At 46.8% G+C, this 27,904-nt stretch overlaps 1 protein-coding gene across 1 annotated transcript; it reads right to left on the bottom strand.

The window, feature by feature from the left end:
* Nucleotides 1-1,571: 1,571 nt before the first annotated feature.
* On the bottom strand, nucleotides 1,572-27,904 carry ANKRD42 (ankyrin repeat domain 42). The gene is made up of 12 exons (XM_060686179.2): nucleotides 27,691-27,904; nucleotides 26,172-26,335; nucleotides 24,789-24,896; nucleotides 22,238-22,357; nucleotides 18,960-19,095; nucleotides 17,176-17,376; nucleotides 16,342-16,467; nucleotides 16,140-16,245; nucleotides 12,391-12,560; nucleotides 10,106-10,232; nucleotides 5,298-5,448; nucleotides 1,572-2,382 (listed from the first exon to the last, which is right to left on the bottom strand). Exons 1-12 carry the CDS (start codon nucleotides 27,716-27,718, stop codon nucleotides 2,236-2,238), a joined length of 1,584 nt encoding a protein of 527 aa, XP_060542162.2. The 5' UTR covers nucleotides 27,719-27,904; the 3' UTR covers nucleotides 1,572-2,235.

The following is a 27,904-nucleotide window of genomic DNA, read 5'->3' as shown; positions in this document are numbered from 1 at the left end:
GTTCCCTCAAATACGTGCATCAGACAGAACGTTGTTGTTTTTTTTTAATTGCAATATTGTGTTTTGTAGTTCTATCAGACGGTCTTGTCTTCTTCACCTTTGTGCTTTCCAGATGTTGGAGAAATAATTGTTTTTACTTTGATATGTTGAAGGCAGGTGGGTTGGGACAGCGGCCCCTAAGCACAAAGAAGCTGAATTTCTTCAGAAATAATTCTTGTTGCTTTGATAACTGAAATTCTTGGAAGTCTCCGTTTTAATATCTGGTATCTGCTGCCCCCTGGAGTTCACCTGCGGAGTTTCTACTTGGCTGCAAATTTCCAGAATTGCTTAATTGTTCAGTCCCTTCTTACACTTTGTAAATTTTCTCACCCGGCTCCCAAACACCACAAACCCTTTGTAGTTAAATAAATGTTCCCCTTATTAGGAGCGCCAGCAGCCCTAGCAAAAAGTTTCTCTCTCACCGCAGGCTAACAAGTCCATCCGGCAGGGAGATATATAGTTATCTGCCACACCTATTCATCTCCACCCCCTGCCTTTTATCCCCAGAGCTAGGGTGGGGCCTTGCTAGCAGCGGTGACTCTTCCATCCCAAGGATCAGCCCATAGATTTCCACTGCTCTCCTCTCCTCTGACTTCTGCACATCCACGCATCAGGCACTGGACCCAGCTGTTCCTCCTCTTCCTCATCAGCCACCTCCAGACCTGGGGGCTGTTGACTCTCCATCTGAGGACTGATGGGCGGCCCAGGCTCTGCCTCTGTCTCTCTCTCTCCGCCGGCTCCGTTCTCTCTTCCCCCTCAGAGCTCTCTGGTTGCCTTGATGCTGGCCCTCACTCCCACGCAGCCGCTACCTCATCTGATTTGGCTGCTGGAGGGGCTGGCGGTCGACAGGCCACAGCAGTAAACCAACCGATCTCATTTCACCAAGATAGCCTTCAACAATTTCTTTGAATGCTTGTAAGCCCATTTCCCTCCCTCCCCCCATTTTAAAAAGAAGTTTCACCATGTAGAAGAAAAACTACTGTATTTTTCGGAGAATAAGACGCACCTTTTTCCCCCCTAAATGGGGGTGAAAATTTAGGTGCGTCTTTTACACCAAATGTAGCCCCGCCCACCCACTGGCCCCGACCCTTTGGCCTCTGCCTCCCAGCAGTTTACCTCCTTGCAGCAAGCAGCAAGAAGAAACAGCTTGTTTCAGCTTCAGCATAGCCTAATTAGCACAAGTTCATTGGATCGGCCTCCCGACTCTCAGCTGTTTTGCTCTCAGCTGTTTTGCATGGGCCTCTGCTGCTTGCTGCAAGGAGGTAAATTGCTGGGAGCAGTTTTTTTTTCTTGTGCCTATCAAGCTATGCTGAAAACGAAAATGAAAGTAAAGCAGGCTGTTTGCTGTAACGAGGCAAAATTGCTGGGAGCAGAGGCAGATTTCTTTTTCTTGTTTTCCTCACCAAAAAAGGTAGGTGCGTCTTATAGTCCGGAGCGTCTTATACTCCGAAAAATACAGTAATCTTGTATTTTTGACCATCTCTGCTGGAGTTCTTGGACTTGCTGATGTAAGAATAAAACAGATGCATCACTCATATTAAACTGTTCAGTTTATTAGCGTCCTCATGGTACAGCAGAAATTTCATTGAGCCTTGGCTAAGGGGCAACATAAGCAGATATTTTTTTAAAAAATTAGAAATATTAGTCTTTAATGACAAGCCAGTGTGTTGTAATTAGCGGTGCATTTTAAAACCCTTATCCGTAATGGCAACCCGGTTCAGAGGCAGCCTTTCCAAATTTCAGGAACCCCAAAACGGGTTAAACCCATGATCCCCAAAATTGCTAGAATTTCATTCCGAGGGCTGCAATGTTTCACGTTTAAAAGGTTGCACAAAACTGATGTTCGACAAGTCTGGGTTAATCTGGATTTGAAGGAGAAAGGAGATTTAGGCTACGGGTCCTATAAAGCGCCTCTTTAAATCAAAAGCTGTGCAAACTTAGATGTAACTTGAGTTCTGACGGGTGGACCCATGCATATGGACAGGTTATACATTACCCTTTTCCCTTCAAATTCAACATCTGGCAAAGCAATATATTTATGATGCCACAAACAGATGTGCTTCGACTAGTTAATGAGGTGACATTGTTAGTTAACCTATTTTTGTGCTTAGGATTGTACAGGAAGGCGACTGAATTTAATTTTCCTTTGAGTAAAATGCTTACTTTTGTTTACTACTTGTTTACTACTTGCTTTTCTTAGAATCTTTTTACAATCACACCCCCAGGGCCGAAGAGAGGCTTTTTCTTCATTTTCTTCTCTTTCTTGGTGTCAAAACTCACTTTAGGCAAATCGGAGGCGGCTGTGTCCACATCAGGCTCTTCTTTCGGGAACTCCAGTGACTCCTGCAAGCGACGTTAGAAATTGACATCGGCTTCGGGTGGTAAATGACATTGAAAGGGAGATTTTAAAAAGGAGTTAACACAGGGGTGGACTTCAAAAATTTTAGCAAGGGGTTCTCTGTCTGATTGCTGGGTGGGTATGGCCATGGTGGGCGCGGCCTAGTCGGCCTCCTGTACCACAGCCCTCCCCAGGCTCCGGAGGCTTTTCTCAAGCCTCTGAGAAGGCAAAAACTGCCTCCCCAGGCTTCAGAGGCCATCTGGAGGCCTTCCGTTAGGCCCGTTTTTTGCCTCCCCAAGCCTCCGTGCGCGGCCTGCATTTACAGTACCTGCATCCAAGACAGGCCACGTGGGGACTCCTGGGAGGGGCGGGGTGGGGTGGGCGAGGCCAGCCGTGGGATTTGGGGTTTTTCCGAACTGCACAGAATCTTAGCTAGAGGTTCTCCCGAACCCCTGAGAACCCCCAGCAGCCGACCTATGAGTTAACAGCGATAGCGATTCGGTCTTTTAACTTCTAACTAGGGAAACAGCAGATGATGGATTGTCTGCTTATGTTCTTTAGGCATAATGTTAAGAGAGCCGGTTTGGTGTAGCGGTGGAGGCACCAGGCTAGGAAATGGGTGACGGTGAGTTCTAGTCCTGCCTTAGGCAGGAAGGTGACTTTGGGCCACTCGTTCGGTCTCCGCCCTAGGAAGGAGACAATGAGGAGGCTGCTTCTGAAAATGTCTGGAAAACCGTAGGGACTAATCCAGGCATTCTACCAGAATGAAGAATAACTTGAAAGCAGAAGTCTGTTCTGACTCGGCCTTTGCAAGAAATGATAAGCTGTTTACTCACAAGTAAAACAAACCCTGTTTTTATAACAAGGCAGTAACAGTCTTTTATTCATAAACAAACAAACAAACAAACCCAAATGTAATTAGTCCCAACAAACCTGGCTCTGGCCAAGGAATCCAAATTGCTTGCTGTATACTAGAAATGAACAGTTGTCTGTGACAACTAGTCACTCCCAAACCTCTACTATTTATTTCCCAGCCAGGGAGGGGCTGGCTAGCGTCTACGTCTGGTTTTCCCTGAGAGCCGGCTTATTGTTTTTCTTTGCTCTCCTGTCAGATCCCTAAAAGTGATACTGCCAATCAATTGGGAGAAGGGGGAGACTTGGATTCGATTTACTAGCATTGCCTGTGTCAACAGATATTTTACAACCTATATCCTGGCGCCAAAGAGCCCTGAGATCCTCTTAACGTGGAGGAATGTTTATGATAGCCATGTGGGTTGTTTCACTTTAAAGGATAATGGTGTGAATACATGTTTGTTCGGGTTCTCAGGGAAACTAGTAAAGAAAACATCTTCACACTTGTGTATTGACTAAAATCTGCATTCTGACTTAAAGGGAGGAGTCTCTACTGCTTTAATCCTACTTGTCTTGCCTATTCAGATCTTGCTTTAACTTAGTTGCTAACACTTCTGCTTAATAAAAGGATCCTTTTGAACTACCACGTTTCAAGAGTCTTTACTTTCTTAAGTCTCTCTTCTCTATGCATATGTGCATCTGGGATGGGCCCCATCTGTTCCTCCTCCTCACTCAGCTCAGAACCCGAAGACAGGGGGGGCGGGGAAGGAGGGGAGGACGGAAGGCCCCAGCTCTGTCTCTGATGCCGTTTCCTTATGGGAGCCTTCCAAAGGCTCCGAAGCTGGCTTAAGCTGTCCCTCCACCTCCTCTTCCTTGTCTGACTCTGCTGCTAGCTCTGCTGGCAGCCAACGAGCCACAACAAAGTCTCTATGTTCAACATTAAAAGTAAAGATGACCTCGAGATTTCCTCAACCTCATGGACACCTCCACGTATTTTTCCTGGCAACAGCACGGAAGCAGTATGCCATTGCCTTATTCAAGAATATTTGCTCCAAGCTAAATTCCTACATCCTGGAATTCCCTGATGACTTGTAACCAGTAATGAGTGTCAGCCAGGTCCAGGTCACCTTGTCAAGATCTCCCAAGGTCAGCTCAATGCTACTAACTGGAAAAGCTGTCCAACAGATTTAATACCCCTTTTGCACAAAGGATTACCGTATTTTTTTGGAGTATAAGACGCTCCAGACTATAAGACGCATCTACCTTTTTTGGGGAGGAAAACAAGAAAAAAAAATCTGCCTCTGCCTCCCAGCAATTTACCTCATTGCAGCAAACAGCCTGCTTTACTTTCATTTTCATTTTCAGCATAGCCTGATTAGCATGAGAAAAAAAATCTGCCTCTGCCTCCCAGCAATTTGCCTCCTTGCAGCAAACAGCCTGCTTTAGTTTCATTTTCAGCACAGCCTGATTACCATGAGAAAAAAAATCTGCCTCTGCCTCCCAGCAATTTGCCTCCTTGCAGCAAACAGCCTGCTTTAGTTTCATTTTCAGCACAGCCTGATTAGCACGAGAAAAAAAAAATCTGCCTCTCCGAACTGCTCAAAATTTCCGCTACCAGTTCTCCAGAACCTGTCAGAACCTACTGGATTTCACCCTTGATATAGATGTAAGACAAAATTACGCCACTTGAATTGAAACAATTCCTGGTTTTCATCTCTTGGGTCATCTCGGGAAATTCAGATGTCAACCATCCCTGTAGTTTGAACCCAGAATTGCAGGATTTTTTTGTAAAAGGGGGGAGTGACACATATACCACAGCTGTGGTATTTACTTACCTTCCTTACTGGTTTGCAAATGTGAACGTGCGCTTCCACGCATGTGCACAGCCTCAAAAAATGTGCCTAAAAAGCACATCATATAGCCGGGGCAGGTAGGTGGAGCCACCCAGAATTTCCGCTACCGGTTCGGGCGATCCGGACAGAACCGGCTGAATATCACCTCTGTATATATCCAATCATCAACAATGCCAAGAATCACAATTTTATCTAAAAACAAAAATGGTACTCACCACAGAGAGCTTATGGGCTGAAGGCATCTCGTTTTTTTCTTGTAGCTCTCTGAGTTTCCCTATTTCTGCTCGGGCTTCGTCCAGTTGAGCTTCCAACTTCTCCCGTCGCATCTGCTCATATTCCAGCTGCATGTTCAGCTCAGAGATGATCCTTTTTCAAAGCCAGATCAAAACCAAGCTTCAGAAGATGCTATGGAGCCCAAACTTTCTGTTGCTAACCGAGACAGTTGTGAAGTGACTTTTGCCGTTTTGCAACCTTTCTCCGACGTTAAGCGAATCACTGCCATTGTGCGGTTAGTAACAGGGTTGTAAAACGAACCTGGCTTCCCTATTGACTTTGCTTGTCAGAAGGTCTCAAGAGGTGATCACCTGATCCTTGAGACACTGCAATAATCTTCAATCACCATTTGAAAATGGAAGAAAAGGATTTCCAGAAAGCTAGTTGGGTGAATCTGGGCCAAGCTCGAGGTGACTGTGAGTTCTAGTCCTGCCTTAGGCATGAAAGCCAGTTTAGTGAATCTGGGTCAAGCACCAGGTGACTGTGAGTTCTAGTCCTGTCTTAGCCATGAAAGCCAGTTGGGTGATCCTGGGCCAAGCACTAGGTGACTGTGAATTCTAGTCCTGCCTTAGACATGAAAGCCAGTTGGGTGAATCTGGGCCAAGCACCAGGTGACTGTGAGTTCTAGTCCTGCCTTAGGCATGAAAGCCAGTTGGGTAACCCTGGGCCAAGCTCCAGGTGTCTGTGAGTTCTAGTCCTGCCTTAGGCATGGAAGCCAGTTGGGTGAATCTGGGCCAAGCACTAGGTGACTGTGAATTCTAGTCCTGCTTTAGGCATGAAAGCCAGTTGGGTGAATCTGGGCCAAGCTCTAGGTGACTGAATCTGAGCCAAGCTCTAGGTGACTGTGAGTTCTAGTCCTGCCTTAGGCATGAAAGCCAGTTTGGTGAATCTGGGCCAAGCTCTAGGTGACTGTGAGTTCTAGTCCTGCCTTAGACATGAAAGCCAGTTGGGTGAATCTGGGCCAAGTACCAGGTGACTGTGAGTTCTAATCCTGCCTTAGGCATGAAAGACAGTTGGGTGACCCTGGGCCAAGCTCCAGGTGTCTGTGAGTTCTAGTCCTGTTTTAGCCATGAAAGCCAGTTGGGTGATCCTGGGCCAAGCACTAGGTGACTGTGAATTCTAGTCCTGCCTTAGACATGAAAGCCAGTTGGGTGAATCTGGGCCAAGCACCAGGTGACTGTGAGTTCTAGTCCTGCCTTAGGCATGAAAGCCAGTTGGGTAACCCTGGGCCAAGCTCCAGGTGTCTGTGAGTTCTAGTCCTGCCTTAGGCATGGAAGCCAGTTGGGTGAATCTGGGCCAAGCACTAGGTGACTGTGAATTCTAGTCCTGCTTTAGGCATGAAAGCCAGTTGGGTGAATCTGGGCCAAGCTCTAGGTGACTGAATCTGGGCCAAGCTCTAGGTGACTGTGAGTTCTAGTCCTGCCTTAGGCATGAAAGCCAGTTGGGTGACCCTGGGCCAAGCTCTAGGTGACTGTGAGTTCTAGTCCTGCCTTAGACATGAAAGCCAGTTGGGTGACCCTGGGCCAAGCACTAGGTGACTGTGAATTCTAGTCCTGCTTTAGGCATGAAAGCCAGTTGGGTGACCCTGGGCCAAGCTCCAGGTGTCTGTGAGTTCTAGTCCTGCCTTGCGCATGTAAGCTTTGAAGATGATATTGGAAAAACTATGCAAAGACTATGGTTACAGAAACAATAGTATGCTTTAAACCCTGGAATCAAAGAAAGAAGCTCATATTGGCTCTACCCTAACAGTAACAGTAATAGAGCTGGAAGGGACCTTCGAGGTCATCTAGTCCAACCCCCCTGCTCATGCAGGAGACCTACACTAGGGATTCGAACCGCCGAACTGCCGACCTTTCTGATCGACTAGCTCAGCATCTTAGCCACTGAGCCACCTAGTCGTAATTCATAAGAAGGAGAGAAGGGAAAAACCCAGTCAGGTTTTCAAGACCGATGTTAGCCCCTTGAGGTAGGCCAAATAAAAACACAGACTCCACAGATTTGTCTGGAATTCTACTTCATTGATCCGGGCTATTGTAACAGAATCTTTCATGTTTAACTAAGTTTAATTGGGGCGGGGGGGGGTGATTGCTCTCTGTTTTAGTCAACCGGCAGAGGGCAGCAGAGCAATAATTCTTAAGAAGTGAATTATTTCTATTCTGAAGGAAGAGTAATCATTCTGGTATTGATAACCAGAAAAAACAAGGTCTCGCCACACTTTGAAGCCTGCTGAATTTCTTACCTCACCCAATTTTTGTAGTCTTCCAGCCATGGGGGAGGTTGCAACTACTAACTCTCATTCACCTGTAAAGGGGATTTTGAAATTTAAGGGAGTTGAAGTGATGGAGCCGTGGCTGTATTAGATTTTTATCAGGCTTTTTTTTTTTTGCTTTATAAATAACTCAAGGTAGAGAACATACCTAGTATTCTTTCTTCCTCCTATTTTTCCTCACAACAACCCTGTGAGGTGGGTTGAGCTGAGAGAGAAGGACTACTAGCCCAAAGTCACCCAGCTGGCTTTCATGCCTAAGGCGGGACTAGAACTCACCGTCTCCTGGTGATTGGCCCAAAGTTATCCTACTGCCTTTCATGTCTAGGGCAGAACTAGAACTCGCCATTTCCTGGTGATTGGCCTTAAATCAGGTAGCCGGCTTTCAAGTCTAAGATGGAACTAGAACTCACCATCTCCTGGTGATTGGCCTTAAAGCAGCCAGCCGGCTTTCATGTCCAGGATGGAACTAGAACTCACCATCTCCTGGTGATTGGCCCAAAGTCATCCTACCAGCTTTCATGCCTAGGGCAGGACTAGAACTCACTGTCTCCTGGTGATTTGCTAAAAATAACCCAACCAGCTTTCATGCCTAGGACAGGACTAGAACTCACCGTCTCCTGGTGATTGGCCTCAAATCAGCCAGCCGACTTTCATGTCCAAGATGGAACTAGAACTCACCATCTCCTGGTGATTGGCCCAAAGTCATCCTACCAGCTTTCATGCCTAGGGCAGGACTAGAACTCACCGTCTCCTGGTGATTTGCTCAAAATAACTCAACCAGCTTTCATGCCTAGGACAGGACTAGAACTCACCGTCTCCTGGTGATTGGCCTCAAATCTGCCGGCCGGCTTTCATGTCCAGGATGGAACTAGAACTCACCATCTCCTGGTGATTGGCCCAAAGTCATCCTACCGGCTTTCATGCCTAGGGCAGGACTAGAACTCACCATCTCCTGGTGATTTGCTCAAAATAACTCAACCAGCTTTCATGCCTAAGGCAGAACTAGAACTTGCCATTTCCTGGTGATTAGCCTTAAATCAGCCAGCCGGCTTTCATGTCCAGGATGGAACTAGAACTCACCATCTCCTGGTGATTGGCCCAAAGTCATCCTACCGGCTTTCATGCCTAGGGCAGGACTAGAACTCACCATCTCCTGGTGATTTGCTCAAAATAACTCAACCAGCTTTCATGCCTAGGACAGGACTAGAACTCACCGTCTCCTGGTGATTGGCCTCAAATCTGCCGGCCGGCTTTCATGTCCAGGATGGAACTAGAACTCACCATCTCCTGGTGATTGGCCCAAAGTCATCCTACCGGCTTTCATGCCTAGGGCAGGACTAGAACTCACCATCTCCTGGTGATTTGCTCAAAATAACTCAACCAGCTTTCATGCCTAAGGCAGAACTAGAACTTGCCATTTCCTGGTGATTAGCCTTAAATCAGCCAGCCGGCTTTCATGTCCAGGATGGAACTAGAACTCACCATCTCCTGGTGATTGGCCCAAAGTCATCCTACCGGCTTTCATGCCTAGGGCAGGACTAGAACTCACCATCTCCTGGTGATTTGCTCAAAATAACTCAACCAGCTTTCATGCCTAGGGCAGGACGAGAACTCACCGTCTCCTGGAGATTGGCCTCAAATCTGCCGGCCGGCTTTCATGTCCAGGATGGAACTAGAACTCACCATCTCCTGGTGATTGGCCCAAAGTCATCCTACCGGTTTTCATGCCTAGGGCAGGACTAGAACTCACCATCTCCTGGTGATTGGCCCAAAGTCATCCTACCGGTTTTCATGCCTAGGGCAGGACTAGAACTCACCATCTCCTGGTGATTTGCTCAAAATAACTCAACCAGCTTTCATGCCTAGGGCAGGACTAGAACTCACCGTCTCCTGGAGATTGGCCTCAAATCTGCCGGCCGGCTTTCATGTCCAGGATGGAACTAGAACTCACCATCTCCTGGTGATTGGTCCAAAGTCATCCTACCGGCTTTCATGCCTAGGGCAGGACTATAACTCACCGTCTCCTGGTGATTGGCCTCAAATCAGCCAGCCGGCTTTCATGTCCAGGATGGAACTAGAACTCACCATCTCCTGGAACTCAAAATCACCCAGCCATCTTTCACTCACCATCTACCAGTTCCTAGGCGGGCATCTTAACCAGGGGTGATATTCACTTACTTTCCCTACCGGTACACAAATGTGAGCGTGCGTCCGTCCACGCATGCGCCTGTCCTTCCACACATGCGCTTTGCTGGCGCGCACGCCTTCCTTGCATGCGCCCGGCCTCAAAAACGTGCCTAAATAGGATACACTAGAGCCGGGACAGGTTAGAATTTCCGCTATCGGTACGGGTGAATTAGTCCGAACCGGCTGAATACCACCTCTGACCTTAACCACTATACCAGATTGGTTCTCATGGATGCAATCATCGTGAATACAACGCTCGTGAATTTCTCGGCCGCTTGCAAAAGATTTTTTTACCTTTCTAGCCTTTTCTCGTCAAGCTTGGCCTGCCTTTCCTGGGGAGTGATGCCTCCAAGCTGCTTGAAGTTGCTGAGGGCCATTTCTAGGAGACCTTGCAATTCTTCCACTTTCTGGTAGGCTCTTTCTGCAAGAGGAGGTTTTATTTAAAAAAAAACAAAACTCTCAGAGCATTTTTATGAACCTGCTTCAAACCAGAGCCCAAAAAAGAAGCCAGAGGCCCAAACGAGTCTCAGAAAGCGAATAAGAATCGTTCTGTGAAGCCTCGCAATGGCTCATTTGGCTGAATCTGTTCTGACCTAGCCTTCTCCAGCATCACGAAGCTGAGTCCTCGTCCCGATAAACCTCTTTTATTTAATTTACAGTGAATTCCTCTCCAGCAAAGTCTTTCCTCTCCCACAGTCTTTCAAGATAGTTCACAATTACCGACCTTTATCAGGCTTGGAGAATGGCCAGGCTGATCTCTTTCAGACTCCACACTGTAACCGATAATGCAGGAACAGATCTTCATCCAAATGAACTAATTGTCTCCTGCAAACTCCCCTCCCCTTTCGCTCCTCTTTATTCCCTATGGGAGGGGCCATTCACCGTCCACCTGTGGCTTTACTCCTGAGTCGACCCTTGTTCCTTAGCTGTTCCCTTCTCCTGGTAGCTCTGCGCATATGCACACACTGGGAACAGGCTCCAGCTGTTCTTCTGCCCCACTGATGTCCGACTCCGAAGGCAGCTGACAGGTGTCAGACGGCCCTGGTCCCATCTCTGCCTCCGACGCAGAGCACTCATCAGAGCTTTCCGCAGACTCCAGGACTGGCCCATGTTCCTCCCCAACCTCCTCACTGTCCGAATCTGCTACCAGATCTATTGGCCGCTGGCGGGCCACAACAGAACTGTGGATTTTTTCAGGACACTGTATCTAGGTAGTCCTCAACTTACGACCACATTTGAGCCCAAAATTCATGTTGGTAAGCCAGATAGTGGTTCGGCTAGTTCCCCCCCCCCATTTTACGACTTTCCTTGCCATGTTTGTTAAGGGAATCGCTGCGGTTGTTCAATGAGTCACATGGTCGTTAAGTGAATCCGGCTTCCCCATGGACTTAGCTTGTCAAAAGGTCGCAAAAGAGGATCATGTGTCCCCGCGACAGTGCAATCGTCATATATAGGAGTCAGTTGCCAAGCTGAGTTTTGATCCCGTGACCATGGGGATGCTGCGACGGTCGTTAGTGTGAGAAAGGGTCATAAGTCACTTTTTTCAATGCTATTGTAACGTCGAATGGTCACTAAATAAACCATCCCTTCAGTTTTAATTTGTAATTGGTTTTAATTTGGGTTGTTTTAAATGGATAGCCAAAATTATTTAATGTTTTTTAAATTGCTTTTAAATTTTATGTTATGTTTTACCATGGCTGTTCACCGCCCTGAGTCCTGTTGGAGAAGGGCGGTATACAAATTAAATAAAAATAAAAAATAAAAATAAATAAATGTTGTAAGTTGAGGACTACCTGTCCCAAAGTGATTTTTTACCAATACTTAAGTTGACTTGAATCAATTTAACATGTTAAGTCTTAGAGAGTTACGTTTTCTTAATTCTTTTTCTTTTGTCTGCTTTCATAATACAGTAGTCCTCAACTTACAACTGACAGAAAGCCTCCCCATTACAGCTGTAAATCACGACAGTCATAAAGCATGCCACCGACGGGACCTACCGACCCAATTTTACAGAGATTTTGTAAAATTTACAAAATCTACAGAGATTTTCAGTCATTCAGGTCATGGTTGTCCCAAAGGTGCTTTTTCAAAAGGCAACTGGACTTTCTTATTATTTCTTTTCTTTTCTTTGAAGACATTTTGCTTCTTGTGCAAGAAGCTTCTTCAATTCTGATTGTCACAATTTTGGGCTCAGTTGCAGTCATAAGTCAAGGACTACCTGTAAGCTGGTATTTTATTACCCTGTTTCCCCTAAAATAAGACATCCCCTGATAATAAGCCCACTCGGGCTTTAGAGTGCATGCACTAAAATAAGCCCCCCTCGAAAATAAGCCCTTTTTGAAAATATTTAAACACATGTGCAGCCAGTCCCATTTCCTCTGGTTTCCTCCAAGCGCCCCAAAATAATAAGACCTCTCCAAAAATAAGGCCAAGCGCTTATTTCAGGGTTCAAAAAAATATAAGACAGGGTCTTATTTTCGGGGAAACACGGTACATTCTCTAGAGGTGACTTCCCAACTCTCAGGTGAAAAATGTCCAAAAAAAAAAAAAAACCTTTACCAAGGAAGTCCTGGACTTACCACGAGCGTCGATTTTCTCTTGCTTTTTTTCCTTCAGGTCTCCTTTGCTGTCCGTACTCCCTTCCACCCCGTGATGTTCAAAATACGTTGGATCTTTTATGTCGATTTCCAAATCGGAATCATTTCCCATCTTGTTTTTCAGATACGCCACAACAGCCAGCTGGGCAAACCTGGAAAACGAAAGAACAACAAATTCCCATATCTAACAGTGGTTCGGACCGGTTCGGGCGAACTGGTAGGGCCGACCGTGGGTGGGCCTACCAACCTGTCCCGACGGTATGCTGTCCTATTTAGCTACGTTTTCGAAGACCGGGCACACGCACGAGCAAAGCACATGCACAGAAGGCTGGGCCCGTGTGCAGAAGGCGCATGCGCGAAGTGAGCTCACGCACACACGGCGAACCGGTGGGAAAAATATGTGAAACCCACCTCTGCATACCAATTCTAATTTCTGCTCTTGAGTTCAGCGGTAGCTTACCGGATGAAAGCCCTCCTGTTAAAATAGTCTAGTTAAATGCTACAAACATAGCAATGGGGATGAGATTTGGCTAGGTCAGGGGTGAGCAACTGTGGCCCTTTTACAACTTGTGGACTTCAACTCCCAGAAGCTGGTTCAGGAATTCTGGGAGCTGAAGTCCACAGGTTGTAAAAGGGCTACAGTTGCCCACCCCTGGTGACTTTTATGAACCATCAGGCTAACCTTATCTCGTCTGGAAGCTAAGCGGGATCAGACCCTGGCTAATATTTGGATGGGGGAACAGGTAGATTTCACAGTGGTGTAACAAGACTAAGAAGGCGACTGGATTTTCTTGGGTTTTCCTTGAAGACGTTTTGCTTCTCATCCAAAGAAGACGCCGCGCTAGGAGGAGACTCTATGGTGGAGGAACCGGACTTCTGGTTGGCTCCAGAATTGAATGGTTTCTGGTTAGGACTTTTGTGGCTCTTTGAGTGTTTAAGGTGGCCAAACCCCTGGACTAGCAACCGTTCATCATAGTTTAGCCCCAGATCACTTATGTATCACTTAGTTGCTCTGCTCTGCACACTGTTATGACATGTGCAAGTTGCGCACTCCAAATTATCTTTTGCTTTTTAAATATGAATGGCTTTGTAGTCCTAGAAGTTACATGGAGCCATCAAGAGTTAAACCCAATTCAAAGCCCTGAGGAGCCTGAGTGGCGTAGGAGGCTAATGCCTCCTACTAAGGCAGCATTTAACATCCAGCTGTCTGCAATTACTCCGAGTTCAATTCTCACCAGGCTCAAGGTTGACTCAGCCTTCCATCCTTTCTAAGGTAGGTAAATTGAGGACCCAGTTTGTGGGGGCAATAAGCTGACTTTGTATAAATATACAAAAAGTATGAAGGCTATTGCTTAACGCACTGTAAGCCGCCCTGAGTCTCCGGAGAAGAGCGGCATATAAATCAAATTTAAAAAATAAAAAATAAAAGCCCATTCTTATCTTGGCTTGTAAGTTCCCAAGCCACCGTGGTTTATGGCTTATCCTAAAAAGTCAATGCAGATGAAGGAAATGAATAATAAGTTACTCTTTAATAAAAGCGTTAAATGTATTAAAAAGCTATGATGTTCTTACTGTTGCAAACTGACCACAAATTGTAATCAGTAGAGACAATGTGTTATGACTTGCTAAAAGCTCCCTTGGAGATAGGAACCTACTACGCCTTGGGCAAGACCACTATCAGTAAGAAAGGAACATCCGCTCAAGGTGAAAATTAAAAGTCAACATGATAAGATAGTTGTTGTTAGGCAGGAAATGTCAAGATGACCCTTTAAAGCAGTGGGTCTCAATCTTCCTAATGCTGCGACCCTTTAATACGGTTCCTCATGTTGTGGTGACCCCCAACCATAAAATTATCCCTGAAACCATTGAAAATATGTCTTTTCGGATAGTCTTAGGCGACCCCTGTGAAAGGGTCGTTCGACCCCCAAAGGGGTCCCGACCCACAGATTGAGAACCACTGCTTTAAAGAGTAAAACAACTTGGAGAATGACTTAGGAGAATAAAGGGGAGAGTTGGCAGGGTTTCTTAGGCGTGGCGTGCGTTATGTAGGAGTATAAAATATGTAGCTTGAAAACTGCATTTTCAAGGGGAAATAGGGGAAGGGTCTAAGAGGCCGCACTTGCAACCGTTTTTTATTTTTCTTCACGATATCTCCAAGAAACCTTGGATTTTTGTGAACCAGGCTTGTTTTTGAATTGTTGAGTATGCAACTGGGGCTTTTATATCTCATGCAGACAATTGCGGCTGAACCAACCAACCAACCAAAGATAAATAATAGTTATGATATAGGGCAGAGTTAGAAGCACAGCTGGCCTACCAATCTACAGTAGAACTATAGTATCATGGGATTCTATTCCAGCTGGGTGACTTAGGGCCAATCACCAGGAGATTGTGAGTTCTAGTCCTGCCTTAGCCATGAAAGCTGGCTAGGTGACTTTGGGCCAATCACCAGGAGACTGTGAGTTCTAGTCCTGCCTTAGCCATAAAAGCCAGCTAGGTGACTTTGGGCCAATCACCAGGAGACTGTGAGTTCTAGTCCTGCCTTAGCCATGAAAGCTGGCTAGGTGACTTTGGGCCAAGCACCAGGAGACTGTGAGTTCTAGTCCTGCCTTAGCCATGAAAGCTGGCTGGGTGACTTTGGGCCAGTCCCTCTTTCTCAGCCCAATCCACTTCATAGGGTTGTTGTGGGGAAAATAGGAGGAGGAAGAATTATTGGTTATGTTTGCTGCCTTGAGTTAGTTATAAAAATAATAAAGACCGAATAATAAATAAATAAATAAATAAATCTCTATCCCTATATATCTATATCAGGGGTGTCCTATTTGATTTCAGTGAGGGCCACATTAAGGTTGTGTTTGACCTTGGGGGGGAACCGGGGGCATGGTGAGGGGGGCGTGGCCAGCTCGACATCACTCATGTTGGGGGCGCCTGGAGTGGCCCGAGCGCTGATAAATTGACACTTAAAGCCTGAAACTTAATGTAGAATGTGTAACTCCGTAGCATTACAGTGTGTTAATATAAGGCAACTGGCAGTTGGAACAGAGGGTGAGGGAGAGTAGAATGTGCCAGCCCAAGCCAGATGAGTCACGCCCTGGCCACGCCCAGTTTAGCGAAGGGGTAGCATCAGAGTGTGTTAATATAAGGCAACTGGCAGTTGGAACAGAGTTCTTTTCAGGTGGGGAGGGGGAATAGAACGTCTAACTCCTTAACATGTGAATATAATACTGTATATAAAATATTATATTGCTCTGATGGTCATTTCGAAAAATCCTTTCTAAGCGAGCACCTAGAAGCCAAGAGGAAAATACGTGCCAAATTTCAAGTTGGTAGACTGTACCGTTCTGGAGAGAGAGTCGTATTTGGCTTTTGTGTATATAGATAACCATGCAATGGATTGAATTCGTGGAGGCACCTTACATTGCCGGAACATTCCCGCACGTGTACGCACGCACGGCTGAACCTATTATGGGGTTCTTGCCAGACTTCCCCTTCATTACAAATGCATCTGGTTCATACTGGCTTGGGGGAGGGCGGGGAGGCGGAAGCAGCAGCCACTGCCTGTTTAAAAAATTAAAACAGGCCATTGCCTGGCCTCAGATAACCCAGGCTTAGCTTTTGCTCATTCATCGTTCCCATGCTGACAACCCATTTAAGTGCTGTCTTGCCAGCTGAACATGCAGGAAAACTGTCCACATTCGCGCATCTCTGGTGGACGGAAAAGCGACGGTCACCTCTTTGCAACGTCCTTGGGTGTTTCCCCAGCATCGTTGGCAATATTGCAGTCGGCTTCCCTGTTAATCAGCCACTCTAAGATATGCAAATGACCTTGTCCAGCCGCTGGCGAGAGACAAAAGAAAACCATCAAATGCAAAAAAACGAAACTGAAAAGCAACGTATCAAAGCAGCTCTACGTAAAATGGATGTTCTCCTGACCTTTGTGCAGGAGGGTTGATCCTCGATCATCTCGTTCGTTCACGCTGATGATTTTATTTTCTAGTAGCATTCTTAAGGTGTCCAGGTCCCCTCTGAAGGCAGAATCATGCCCCGGAAAGCTTAAATCTTGGCAAAGAAGGCAAAAAGAAGAAATCGATGAATCTGAATCATCTCTAGGGAGATACACAATGATTGGATCGGTCTCCCAGAATACCGCCAATCAGCTGTTTCAGGCTGCAGGGATCACCACAGCCCATTACTGCCTCCACGCGTCGCATATTTGCCCTCCGTGCATCGCGTTTTCAGCCTCCATACGCCCCGTTTTTGGCCTCTGTGCATCGCATTTTTGGCCAGTTTCAGGCAGCGGGGATTGCCACCGCTGATCCCCGCCAGCTGGAAATGGCCAAAAATGCGACGTGCGGAGGCCAAAAACGGGGCATGCGGAGGCCAAAAATGTGACGTGTGCAGGCTGAAAATTCGACATATGGAGGCAGCGATCAGCAGCGATGTGCTGTGGTGATCCCTGCAGCCTGGAATGGATCAAAATGGAGTGTGCCGAGGCTGAAAACGCAACATGCAGAGGCCGAAAACGGCCGAAGAGGGGGGCAGTGGGTGGGCGGGGTTTCGCCAGCATTTGGTGTATAAGATGCACAGATATTTCCACCCACTTTTAGGGGAAGGGAAGTCCGTCTTATACTCCGAAAAGTACAGCAAACAAAACCTGCATCCTGTGTATAGCAGGTTCTAGTAAAAGTGAGAACTGCATTTGAGAAGAGCAAAATAACTATCCTCACAGTTTCTCTCCCTTCCAAGATTTTGCTCATCGTCACCTACTTTCTTCCTCGTCCAATGACTCTTCCTCCTCCTCCAGACTGTCCACGTATACCAGGATGTTTTCCTTGTAGAACCTTTCAGCCAGATCCCGTGGGGTCTCACCGTGGTCATTCCGGGCTTTCAAGGAGTGGACCAACGTGGGCATTTTGCTCACCAAATATTTAAAGCAGTGCAGGTGGCCTTCCATGGCTGCCAGATGAACTACGACACAACAAGAAGGAGGAGTCTACGTTTTGAGCTAAACTGGACCGATCTTTCCCCAAGTTGACAACACAATCTGCCGGGAGTAATCCCAGTGCACAATAAGAGACTACATTGTAGAAATCTCTATAGAGCATGGGTCTCCAACCTTGACAACTTTAAGACTTGTGGACTTCAACTCCCAGAATTCCACAGCCAGCTGGCTGAGGAATTCTGGGAGTTGAAGTCCACAAGTTGTCAGCGTCTCAGCGCTGACATAGAAAAGGAAGGATGAAGTTTGAACTTTTGCCTGCTAAATCCCTTTGAAGTTTCGATCTCCTTGGAGATGAAGAGGGGAGGGGGAACATTCCTGCGAACTGACAGGAAAAGAAATCAGGAGAGTGACTTGGAAGATAGCCAATGAGAAGCAGAGAATTGGGGATCGGAAAGGGAGGGATTGGGGGGCAAAGGTCAGTACTGACCACGCAGAGTCATGATCCGGTTGCCGTACTCGAATAAAGAGAAAATTTCCTTAAAGATTGGCAGTTTGGAAAGTCATTTATTTTGAGATAGCACCGAAGCTTGACACAAGTCTTAAAGTTGCCAAGGTTGGACACCCCTGCTATAGAGTATCAGAAGGTGTTGTGTGCGTGTGACTGTGTGTCCAAAGGAGATGGGCAAGAAATACGAAGTATAAATAAATACCATTTTCCCCGAAATAAGCCTTATTTTTGGGGAGGTCTTATTATTTTGGGGCACATGACGCAACATGGGGCTCCTCTTGTCGTCTTACTTGATTTCCAGCTCTGCATTTAAATATTTTTGGGGAGGGCTTATTTTCAGGGGGAAGTTTATTTTAGTGCATGTGCTCAAAAGCCCGATTGGGCTTATTATCAGGGGATGTCTTATTTTTCGGGGTAACAGGGTAGTCCGCTCTATTGTGGTCCCCATATCTGCCTATGGTTGTGAAAATTGGACCTTAAAAAAGCCAGACAGGAAGACAACTGACTTATCTGAGCTGGGGTCAAACAGAACTGATGAAACTTCTTGGATGAGGACTGAAATGTCTTCAAAGAAAACCCAAAAACAGGGGTCTCAACTCAAGGCCCACAGGCCAGATTTGACCCACAGGGTGCTTAGATCTGGCCCGCAGGACCACCCTGGAAACAGCGAAGGACCGACCTGTGGTGCCTCTGCCACCAAGGCCTCCCCCACCCCGAGATCTGTTTTCACTGGCAGAGGACTGCAGGAGGCCATCACAGCTGAAAACAGAGCTCACAAGGGTCGTGTGTGCCCCGCTGCCCCCCTGAGCTCTGTTTTTGCTGGCAGAGGGCTGCAGGAGGCTGTCACAGCCAAAAACAGAGCTCGGGAGCCCTTTTCGCTGGCAGAGCGCTCAGGCGCCCCCAACACGAGTGACTTCAGACTGGCCATGCCCACCCTGGCCATGCCCAGGTCAAACACAACCCTGATGCGGCCCTCAATGAAATCAAGTTTGATACCCCTGCCCAAGAAAGTCCAGCTCACTTTTCCCTCTACCATAATAACTTGACGCTTCCTCCATCCCCTGGTTCACAGGGATGACTAGGATGTTTCTCCTGCCATACCTGGAAGGTTTCCATCTTTATCCGCATCGTCTAAAGTAGCTCCCCATCGGACAAGAAGCTGGAGGCAGCCTAGCCGGCCGTAGAAAGCAGCATTGTGTATAGGTTTCCAATCATTCTTGTCAGAAGCGTTGACATCCTGGTTGTTAAAATGGAAGGAAGCCAACATTTCAGAGGAAGTCGTGTGTGGTAGGTGAAAAGAATAAACATGGGAGCGTTAAAAGACTTGTGTTCCTTGGATTATACGGTTTAGCTGTTTCTTCCTCCTTGGTTTGAGGCACAAAGAAAAGTTGCCGTTCAGAAGATTTATTGCTCAAGCCAAGAATCTATGTCAACTAAAGTTTAACTGATGCTAGAGAAGGGTTGGAGAAATTCAAGAGGGGTGGAGCTTAGACCATTGGTGACAATGTAATGACTCTAGGCTGATGACTTGCTTAACTCCGTCCTTCAGTTCTGCCTGCCCTTCTCCTACATCTAGATGTCAACTCGCAAAGCATCCCTGGCCTGCTCTCAAGAAGAGCCTTGATAGTACAGTGGTCTAAGGCACCCTGTTATTAAGCTGGTTATTAAGACCAGATGCCTGCAATTACTGCAGGTTCGAATCTCGCCAAGGCTCAAGGTTGACTCAGCCTTCCATCCTTTCTAAGGTAGGTAAATTGAGGACCCAGTTGTGGGGGCAATAAGCTGACTTTGTATAAATATACAAAAGAATGAAGGCTATTGCTTAGCGCATTGTAAACCGCCCTGAGTCTCTGGAGAAGGGCGGCATATAAATCAAAAAAAAAAAAAGTTGCCATAGGCCAGGGGGGGATGGGAAACTGACGAAATGGCACAGCAGCCAAAGATAGATGCACATTCCACGCTTATCACTCTCAAGGCTGTATCCCAGGGTTACCTACAGCAGCCAAGGGGGAGTGACCTCTACAACCTGTGAAACTGCTCCGTTGGCGAATGTGATTGATGACACACCCTGGGGGAAGGGGGAAAACAGGGTCATAATTGGAGCGTAGATTACATAGGGTCAGAGCTGGCTTCACTTGGGAACGTGCAGACATGAAGCTCCTAATAAATAACTGGATTTCTTTTGAAGCTTGGCTTGAGGTTTATGATTTAATTAGGGCATTCGTCGGAACCCTGACACTAGCAATATTATCTTCCTCCTTTCTTGCCTAGCTTCTTGGTGACCCTTGGTGACTTTTCTATGGGCATCGATTGAAATGAGCATCGATTCAAATTTAAATTCCACAGTAAATAAGGGCTTCTTCAAATTCTGTTCAGTACTCAGCAGAAATGGTGGCTATACTGGATCCGGTAACCACAGGAAAACCACAAATGAAAAACGTCTATGATGAAAATTAAATTCTTCCTTGAGAGCTGTTAGCCAGTAAAACTATTAACCATGAAGCCAGTGGTGGGATTCAGCCGGTTCGGGCTGGTTTGGGCAAACTGGTAGTTAAATTGCTGGCTGACCCTGTCCCTTCCTACCCCACCCCTTCCAGGAGTCCCAATGCACCCCATTTTGGCTCCCAGATAAGTGCAGGAAGGCCTCCTAGGCCCAAAACAGGGCGTGGGGGGAGTGGTGCGCCCCCCCTCCCCATGGCCTGTTTTCTCTCCACTTCCAAGAGGCTTCAGGGAGACTTCCTAGGCCCATTTCCACTCCCAGGAGGCTTCAGGGAGGCCTCCTAGGCCCAAAATGGGGCATGGGGGTGTGCGGCACCCCTCCCCCACGGCCTTTTTTTTTGCTCCCAGAGGGGTGCAGGGAGGCCTACTAGGCCCAAAATGAGGCGCGGGGGGTGATGCATCCCCCCCGCAGCCTGTTTTTGTTCCCAGGGAGGTGCAGGAGGCCAAATGCTGCCTGTCACACCGCCTGGCCACGGCCATCCAGCCAGTCATTAGGGTAGAGAACCGGTTGTTAAATGATTTGAATCCCGCCATTGCATGAAGCTTTAGTTCTTATGTTTAGTATGTATTCCATTTCTCTTTCAAATGAGTGATTTCACAGCTCAGGCAATGGTGTGTGAGAATGACCTTGATGGATGGGGAGGGGAAGAGATACTGCCTAGGGAAAAATTTAGATAAAGAGAAGGGAAACCTGCAGTTGAATAACGGGCAGAGGAAAATAAAAACCATTTGCCCTAACTTATCAGGCAGTAAAGGAGACGGTGGGGGATTTCTGCTTTCAGGTTTTCAAGATATTGTTAAAATAGCCCTACGATAAAGTTGGGATCTTGCCGTGTTTCTCGCCTGGTACTTTGGAGGCTGACAACAGAACACAAATTATTCTTATGAATATAACCGGGGGGTTTGGCAGCCTTCGGGCGATCCTCTAGCCAAGGATCACCGGGGTTCGGCAAAACCCCAAATGTCACCCCTGGTTGGATCCCACCCCTCCCCTCCCAGGAGTCTCCACGCGGCCCGTTCATCATTCCAGGTAAGTGCAGGGACCATGCGGAGGATCTGGGAGGGCAAAAAATGGGCCTACCAGAGGTTCCAGAAGTCCAGAAACAGGCGTGTTTCTGGCCTCCAGAGGGCCTCCGGAGGCTAAAGGAAACTGTTTTCGCCCTCCCGGAGGTTCAAGGAAAGCCTCTGGAGCCTGGGGAGGGTGAAAAACACCCCCCCCACACACACTGTGGTTCAGGTGGCCGTCTAGGCCATGCCACCATGGCCACACCCACCCAGCAATGGGGCAGCGAACCCGTTGCTAAAAGATCTGAAGCAGGGGTGAAATCCAGCAGGTTCTGTCAGCTTCTGGAGAACCGGTTGCGGAAATTTTGAGTAGTTCGGAGAACCAGCAAATACCACCTCTGGCTGGCCCCAGAGTAGGGTGGGAATGGAGATTTTGCAATATCCTTCTGCCAGGAGTGGGGTGGGAATGGAGATTTTGCAGTATCCTTCCCCTGCCACGGCCACCAAGCCACGCCCACAGAACCGGTAGTAAAAAAAAATTGAATTTCACCACTGATCTGAAGCCCACCCCTGAATATAATGTGGGAATGTGGGAAAGAAGAGGATGGAATTTGTCTCTAGCTTGACTTACTTATATAAGAAGAAGGGCTGCCCACAGGGAGATAATCAAAAGTCAAGACCACAATCATACAATGTGCATATACGTAAAGGGCAGGGTTGCATGGCATGCTTGTGACTGCCTTCTTGAATGTTTTGACTGCCCCTGCAGATACCCCTGTGACACACACTGCAAACGTTATGGAAAAACTAGGAGCAAGGTGAATTATACCGATTCCTACTAGGAATAACATTAAAAAACAAGTTACATTTCTTACCACTCCGCTCCGGAGTATGGTTTGTAAAGTGAATGAGTGTCCGTGGGTCGCTGCAAGATGTGCTGGAGTACATCCTAAGTCATCTGGGACTCGTAGATTCACAGCATTGAGATTAAGGGCCTGGAAAATACATAAATATATCTCTTAAATATATGAGCTGGTGGGAACATCTAGAAATCCTTGGTTAATCTCAGAAAGCTAGACAGGCTAAAGGTAAAGGCAAAGGTTTCCCCGTCCAATCATATCCGACTCTAGGGAATAGTGCTCAACTGCTTCTAGCCGAAGGAGGCAGCATTGTCTGGAGACATTTTCTGTGGTCATGTGACCAGCATGATTATTCGCTGAGGTGCACGGAACGCTGCTACCTTCCCACAGAAGCGATACCTATTTATCTACTCGCATTTGCTTGTTTTCGAAGTGCTAGATGGGCAGGAGGTGGAGCAAGGAACGGGAGCTCACCCTGTCGCGCGATACGCCCCGTCGCGTGTGTTTAAATCAGTTTAAATTCATTGTAATGAAATGACTGTGAAAGTTGGACCATAAGGAAGGCTGAACGCCAAAGATTTGAGGCCTTTGAACTCTGGTGCTGTAGAAGACTCCTGCAAGTCTCTTGGACAGCAGGGCGATCAAACCGCTCGGTCCTAGAGGAGATCAACCCTGACTGCTCCTTAGAAGGCCAGATCCTGAAGAGGAAACTCGAATACTTTGGCCACCTAATGAGAAGGAAGAAGAGCCTAGTGCTGGGAACGATTGAGGGCAAAAGAAGAAGGGGACGACAGAGAACGAGGTGGCTGGATGGAGTCACTGAAGCAATCAGTGTGAGCTTAAATGGACTCCAGAGGATGGTAGAGGACAGGAAGGCCTGAAGGACCATTGTCCATGGGGTTGCGATGGGTCGGACACGACTTCGCAACTAACAACAACAACATTGTTAACAAGGATTTTAAATTCCCTAGTTTAGAGATCATATCATATCGGTTTCTTCTTTTATGGAACTATTTTATAATGTAGTATTATATCTATTTTTTCATTTTCCAGTCTGGGTCTCGAACCCGGGCTGTGAGCTTTCCATCCTTATCCATTTTCAGTTGACGAGTAGCCCCCATTTTATAATTGAGGTCATCTTGCCAAATAAATAAATGAATTCATTCTGGGAATAATGAGAATGTGCTTTTTGTTTTATTTTTAATGGCGTTAAAGCTTGCAAAGAAGAACTGCGAACAAAACTACTGAATTTCATTTAAGCTATTATCATAAAAACAAGAAAATTATATGGGGGGAGGGAGGATGACCCAAATCCTAACAATAAAGAAATTATTGAAACTTCAGTCTCCATCAGTATAAACAGAGGTGGGTTTCAGCAGGTGCTGGCCAGTTCTGGAGAACAGGTAGCGGAAATTTTCGGAGTTCGGAGAACCAGTAAATACCACCTCTGACTGGCCCTACCCCCATCTATTCTCTGCCTCCCGAGTCCCAGCTGATCAGGAGGAAATGGGGATTTTGCAGTAACCGTCCCCTGCCACACCTATTACGCCACACCCACCAAGCCATGCCACGCCCACCAAACCATGCCACGCCCACCAAGCCACACCCACAGAACCAGTAGTAAAACATTTTGAAACTCACCACTGAGTATAAAGGATCAGAACTGATAAATTTAACTGAAGCAAAGTTTAAAATCTGGTACAGATCATCCTTCTGAAACTTCAACATCACCAGGCAAGATATATTTTTCATATACAGACAATCCGAAAATTTGGAGATTTAACTTAACATCACCTTCAAATCTTTGACCGTTAACTTCCTCCCAAGAACCTGGTTTATTACAGTATGGCTCTCACATCCAATGTTTCTCAACCTTGACAGCTTTAAGATGAGTGGACTTCAACTCCCAGAATTCCTTAGGCAAGATGCTGGCTGGGGCATACTGGGAGTTGAAGTCCACGTATGTGAAAGCTATACCAAGATGGAGAAACACTGGTCTAGCTGTGAAAAAATTCCTAGCTGACAGCAAGGAAATGTACAATACAATACGTCCTAAAAATCAACTTGGAACAAATATGTCCTTTCCAAATTCAGATTAACAGAGTTGGAAGGGACCTTATAGGTCATCTAGTCCAACCCCCCGCTCAAGCAGGAGACCCCCACACCATTTCTGACAAATGGCAGTCCAATCTTTTCTTGATGTGATGAAGCTCCCACAACTTCCAAAGGCAACTTCTGTTCCATGGGTTGATTGTTCTCACTGTCAGAAAAATTATCCTTATTTCTAGGTTGAATCTTTCCTTGATCAGTTTCCAATCATTATTCCTTTGTCTGGCCTTCAGGTGCTTTGGAAAATAGGTTGACCCCCTTCCTCCTCTCTGTGGCAGCCCCTCAAATATTGGAAGACTGCTATCATGTCTCCCCTGGTCCTTCTCTTCACTAGATTAGCCATGCCCAGTTCCTGCGACCGTTCTTCATATGTTTTAGTCTCCAGTCCCCTAATCATCCTGGTTTTTAATTAAAACAATAAATTAATCCTTAAATTGAATTAAATGGAGACACTCACCTGCATGCAGGCATCCTGGCCTCGAATTGCGGCCAAATGAGCTGCGGTCCAGCCTCTTACAGTCACCGCAGTCTGATCAGCTCCATGCCAGAGAAGCCAATGGAGACACTAGGAAATAAGAAGACATGCTTTGTGGGAAGGAAAATCCATCTGGTTTAGTTCCAAGCTGGGAGAAAGACACTGGAAACACAGAGGCTGATTGGAAAGATGGTTTATTGATGAAGCAGAACCAGATGGGTTTGTGGTTCTGGGCAGCTGACAAAATGGAGTTGAGAGCGGGGGTGGGGTTTATACCTTCCCTTAGGCTTTGCACTTGAGCTTCCTGTTCCTGTGCAAGAACATTCTATTGGCTGTTGTCAGATTCCTGTGAGGGGTCATGTAGGGGTTATATAGGGGTCATAGCTGGCTCTATAGGCAAAAGCGGAAATGCAAAACCTAGTGTTTCTCTGAGCTAATCTTGTCAACCTTTGGCTTGTTGCTTATCTGAAGTTTCTGTCTCACCCAGTCTTTCTGGATGGATTACCAAATCTGCATTTCTAAAAGCTGGCCTCCTTAGTTTCTGCTTGGGGGCAAGGAGGCTGGGGCTGTTTCTGAATAGACTGGCCCAATCTTTCTTAATGGGCGCAAAATATCTGCTGGGGGCCATTAAGAAAGACTGAGTCTGCTTTCTGTTTTTTTAAAAAAGCATGTCTCTCCATTGTTGCTGTTAATTGCGAAGTCGTGTCTGACACATCACAACCCCATGGACAGGCATTTTACAGTTAGTTGCCAGAACTCTCATCTGCCAGGAATTCTGGTCTGTTTATACAATAAATTATTGGCAGGCATGTTTGATATTGTATTTGTCTGTGTGAGGACGGGGGACAGAACATCCGTTGTTTTTACACTACATTGCAGAGGTGGGTTTCAGCAGTCTTGGACAACCGGTAGCGGAAATTTTGAGTAGTTCGGAGAACCGGTAAATACCACCTCTGACTGGTCCCGCTCCTATCTAGTCTCTCCCTCCTGAGTCCCAGCTGATTGGGAGGAGATGGGAATTTTTTCAGTAACCTTCCCCTGGATTGAGGAGGGAATGGAAATTTTACAGTATCCTTCCCCTGGAGTGGGGTGGGAATGGAGATTTTACAGTATCCTTCCCCTGCCACGCCCACTAAGCCAGTCCCGCCAAGCTATGCCACTCCCACCAAGCCACACCCACAGAATCGATAGTAAAAAATTTTGAAACCCACCACTGCTACATTGGGGTCCCCAACCCCACTCTACCGGGCGTGGCCTATTTGCAACCGGGCCACGTGGGCTGGTGCGCAGGTGTCAACTCATTCACTCATCCATCCCTTCTTTTCAATTTGAAAGAATACAGCGCCATCTCGGATAGTGTCTTACCTCCAAACTCCCAGAATGGGCTGCCCAGTGCAGTGGGGTGAACTTATAGACTGGATCCACCTCATTGATGCTGATGCCGAAGGTCACCATTTCATCCAGTTGTTTGATGTTCCCAGTTTTGACGGCCTCGTGAATGGTTTTGCACTTCGGCTTTTTTGGCCGCTCTGCAGAAAAGCAAGGGGACACCAACTGAGAAAAACAGAATAATAGAGTTGGAAGGGACCTTGGAGGTCTTCTCGTCCAACCTCTTGCTCAAGCAGGAGACCCTACACAACTTCAGACAAATGGTTGTCCATGCTCTTTTTAAAAAACCTCCAGTTTTGGAGCACCTACAAAAGTGATGGCGAACTGTTTCGGCACCGAGTGCCCAAACTGGAAATTGTATGCATGGGCACGCGCCGGAGCGTCAGGAACCCAAAAATCAGCTGGCTGGTCCATGCATGCCTGTTTTTTGGCTTTTTATGGGCCATTTTCAGGCCAGTTTTCCGGCCATTTTCAGGCCCGTTTTTGGGGTTATTTTAAGGGCATTTGGGGGGCGTTTTGGGGGGCATTTTCAGGCTGTTTTTTGGGCCGTTTTGAGGCTGTTTTCAGGCCTGTTTTCAGGCCATTTTTTGTGTGGCCCTGTTGCAAACCGGTAGTAAAGGTAAGTAGAACCCACCCCTGCTTAACAACCCTGTCAAGAAAAGTTGTAAAATGGGGGTGAAATTCACTTAACAAATGTCTCACTTAGCAATAGAAATTATAAGGTAGGGTAGGGTGAAATGGGATGGGAAAAGGAGAGGAGAGGAGAGGAGAGCAGAATTAGAAAAGAGAAGAGAATAATTAGAAAAGATAATAAAAAGAGAAGAGAAGAGAAGAGAAGAGAATGAGAAGAGGAGAGGAGAAGAGAGGAGAGGAGAGGAGAGGAGAGGAGAGGAGAGGAGAGGAGAGGAGAGGAGAGGAGAGGAGAGGAGAGGAGAAGAGAAGAGAAGAGAAGAGAAGAGAAGAGAAGAGAAGAGAAGAGAAGAGAAGAGAAGAGAAGAGAAGAGAAGAGAAGAGAAGAGAAGAGAATAAACTTTTATTGTCACTTTTTCTATGTATATACTGGCACACATTCAAAATTCTGATGCCCACTCTTTTTTGGGCTCAATTGTGGTCAAGGACTACGGGTATATAATTCTTGCAGACCCACAAAGTTGGGGACAGTTCTGAGCTTACTCTAAAAATGTATTTTAACTCAAATTAGGCCAGAAAAAAAAACTGAATGCACCTCCTGGCCAGAAGGAAGGAAGGAAGGAAGGAAGGAAGGAAGGAAGGAAGGAAGGAAGGAAGGAAGGAAGGAAGGAAGGAAGGAAGGAAGGAAGGAAGGAAGGAAAGAGAGGGAAGGAAGGAAGGAAAGAAAGAAAGAGGGAAGGAAGGAAGGAAGGACAGAAGAAGGAAGGAAGGAAGGAGGGAAGGAAGGAAGGAGGGAGGGAGGGAGGGAAGGAAGGAAAGAAGGAAGGAAGGGGTAGGGAGAAAGACGAGGCAAAACAAATCTCACCTTTTTGGGAAGTGACAGCAGCAGGCATGGTCCAGGCTTTCCCCAAAATCTCACAGCTCTTCTCTTTTCCTCTCCCTTCCTTTCTTCTTAGTGCTTCTTTGGCTGCTAGGAGGTTGCTATGGAAACCCTATACACTTCCTGCGATGCTCTGTCGGCCATGTTCTCTCCTGGCAGGTGGACTGGAAGCCTCCAGGCACGGAGGAGTTTAATCTTG

The sequence above is a fragment of the Pantherophis guttatus genome, chromosome 5, assembly GCF_059756535.1.
Source record: "Pantherophis guttatus breed Tessera chromosome 5, ASM5975653v1, whole genome shotgun sequence".
Classification (NCBI taxonomy): domain Eukaryota; kingdom Metazoa; phylum Chordata; class Lepidosauria; order Squamata; family Colubridae; genus Pantherophis; species Pantherophis guttatus.
This window is presented reverse-complemented; position numbering and strand designations above follow the sequence as displayed.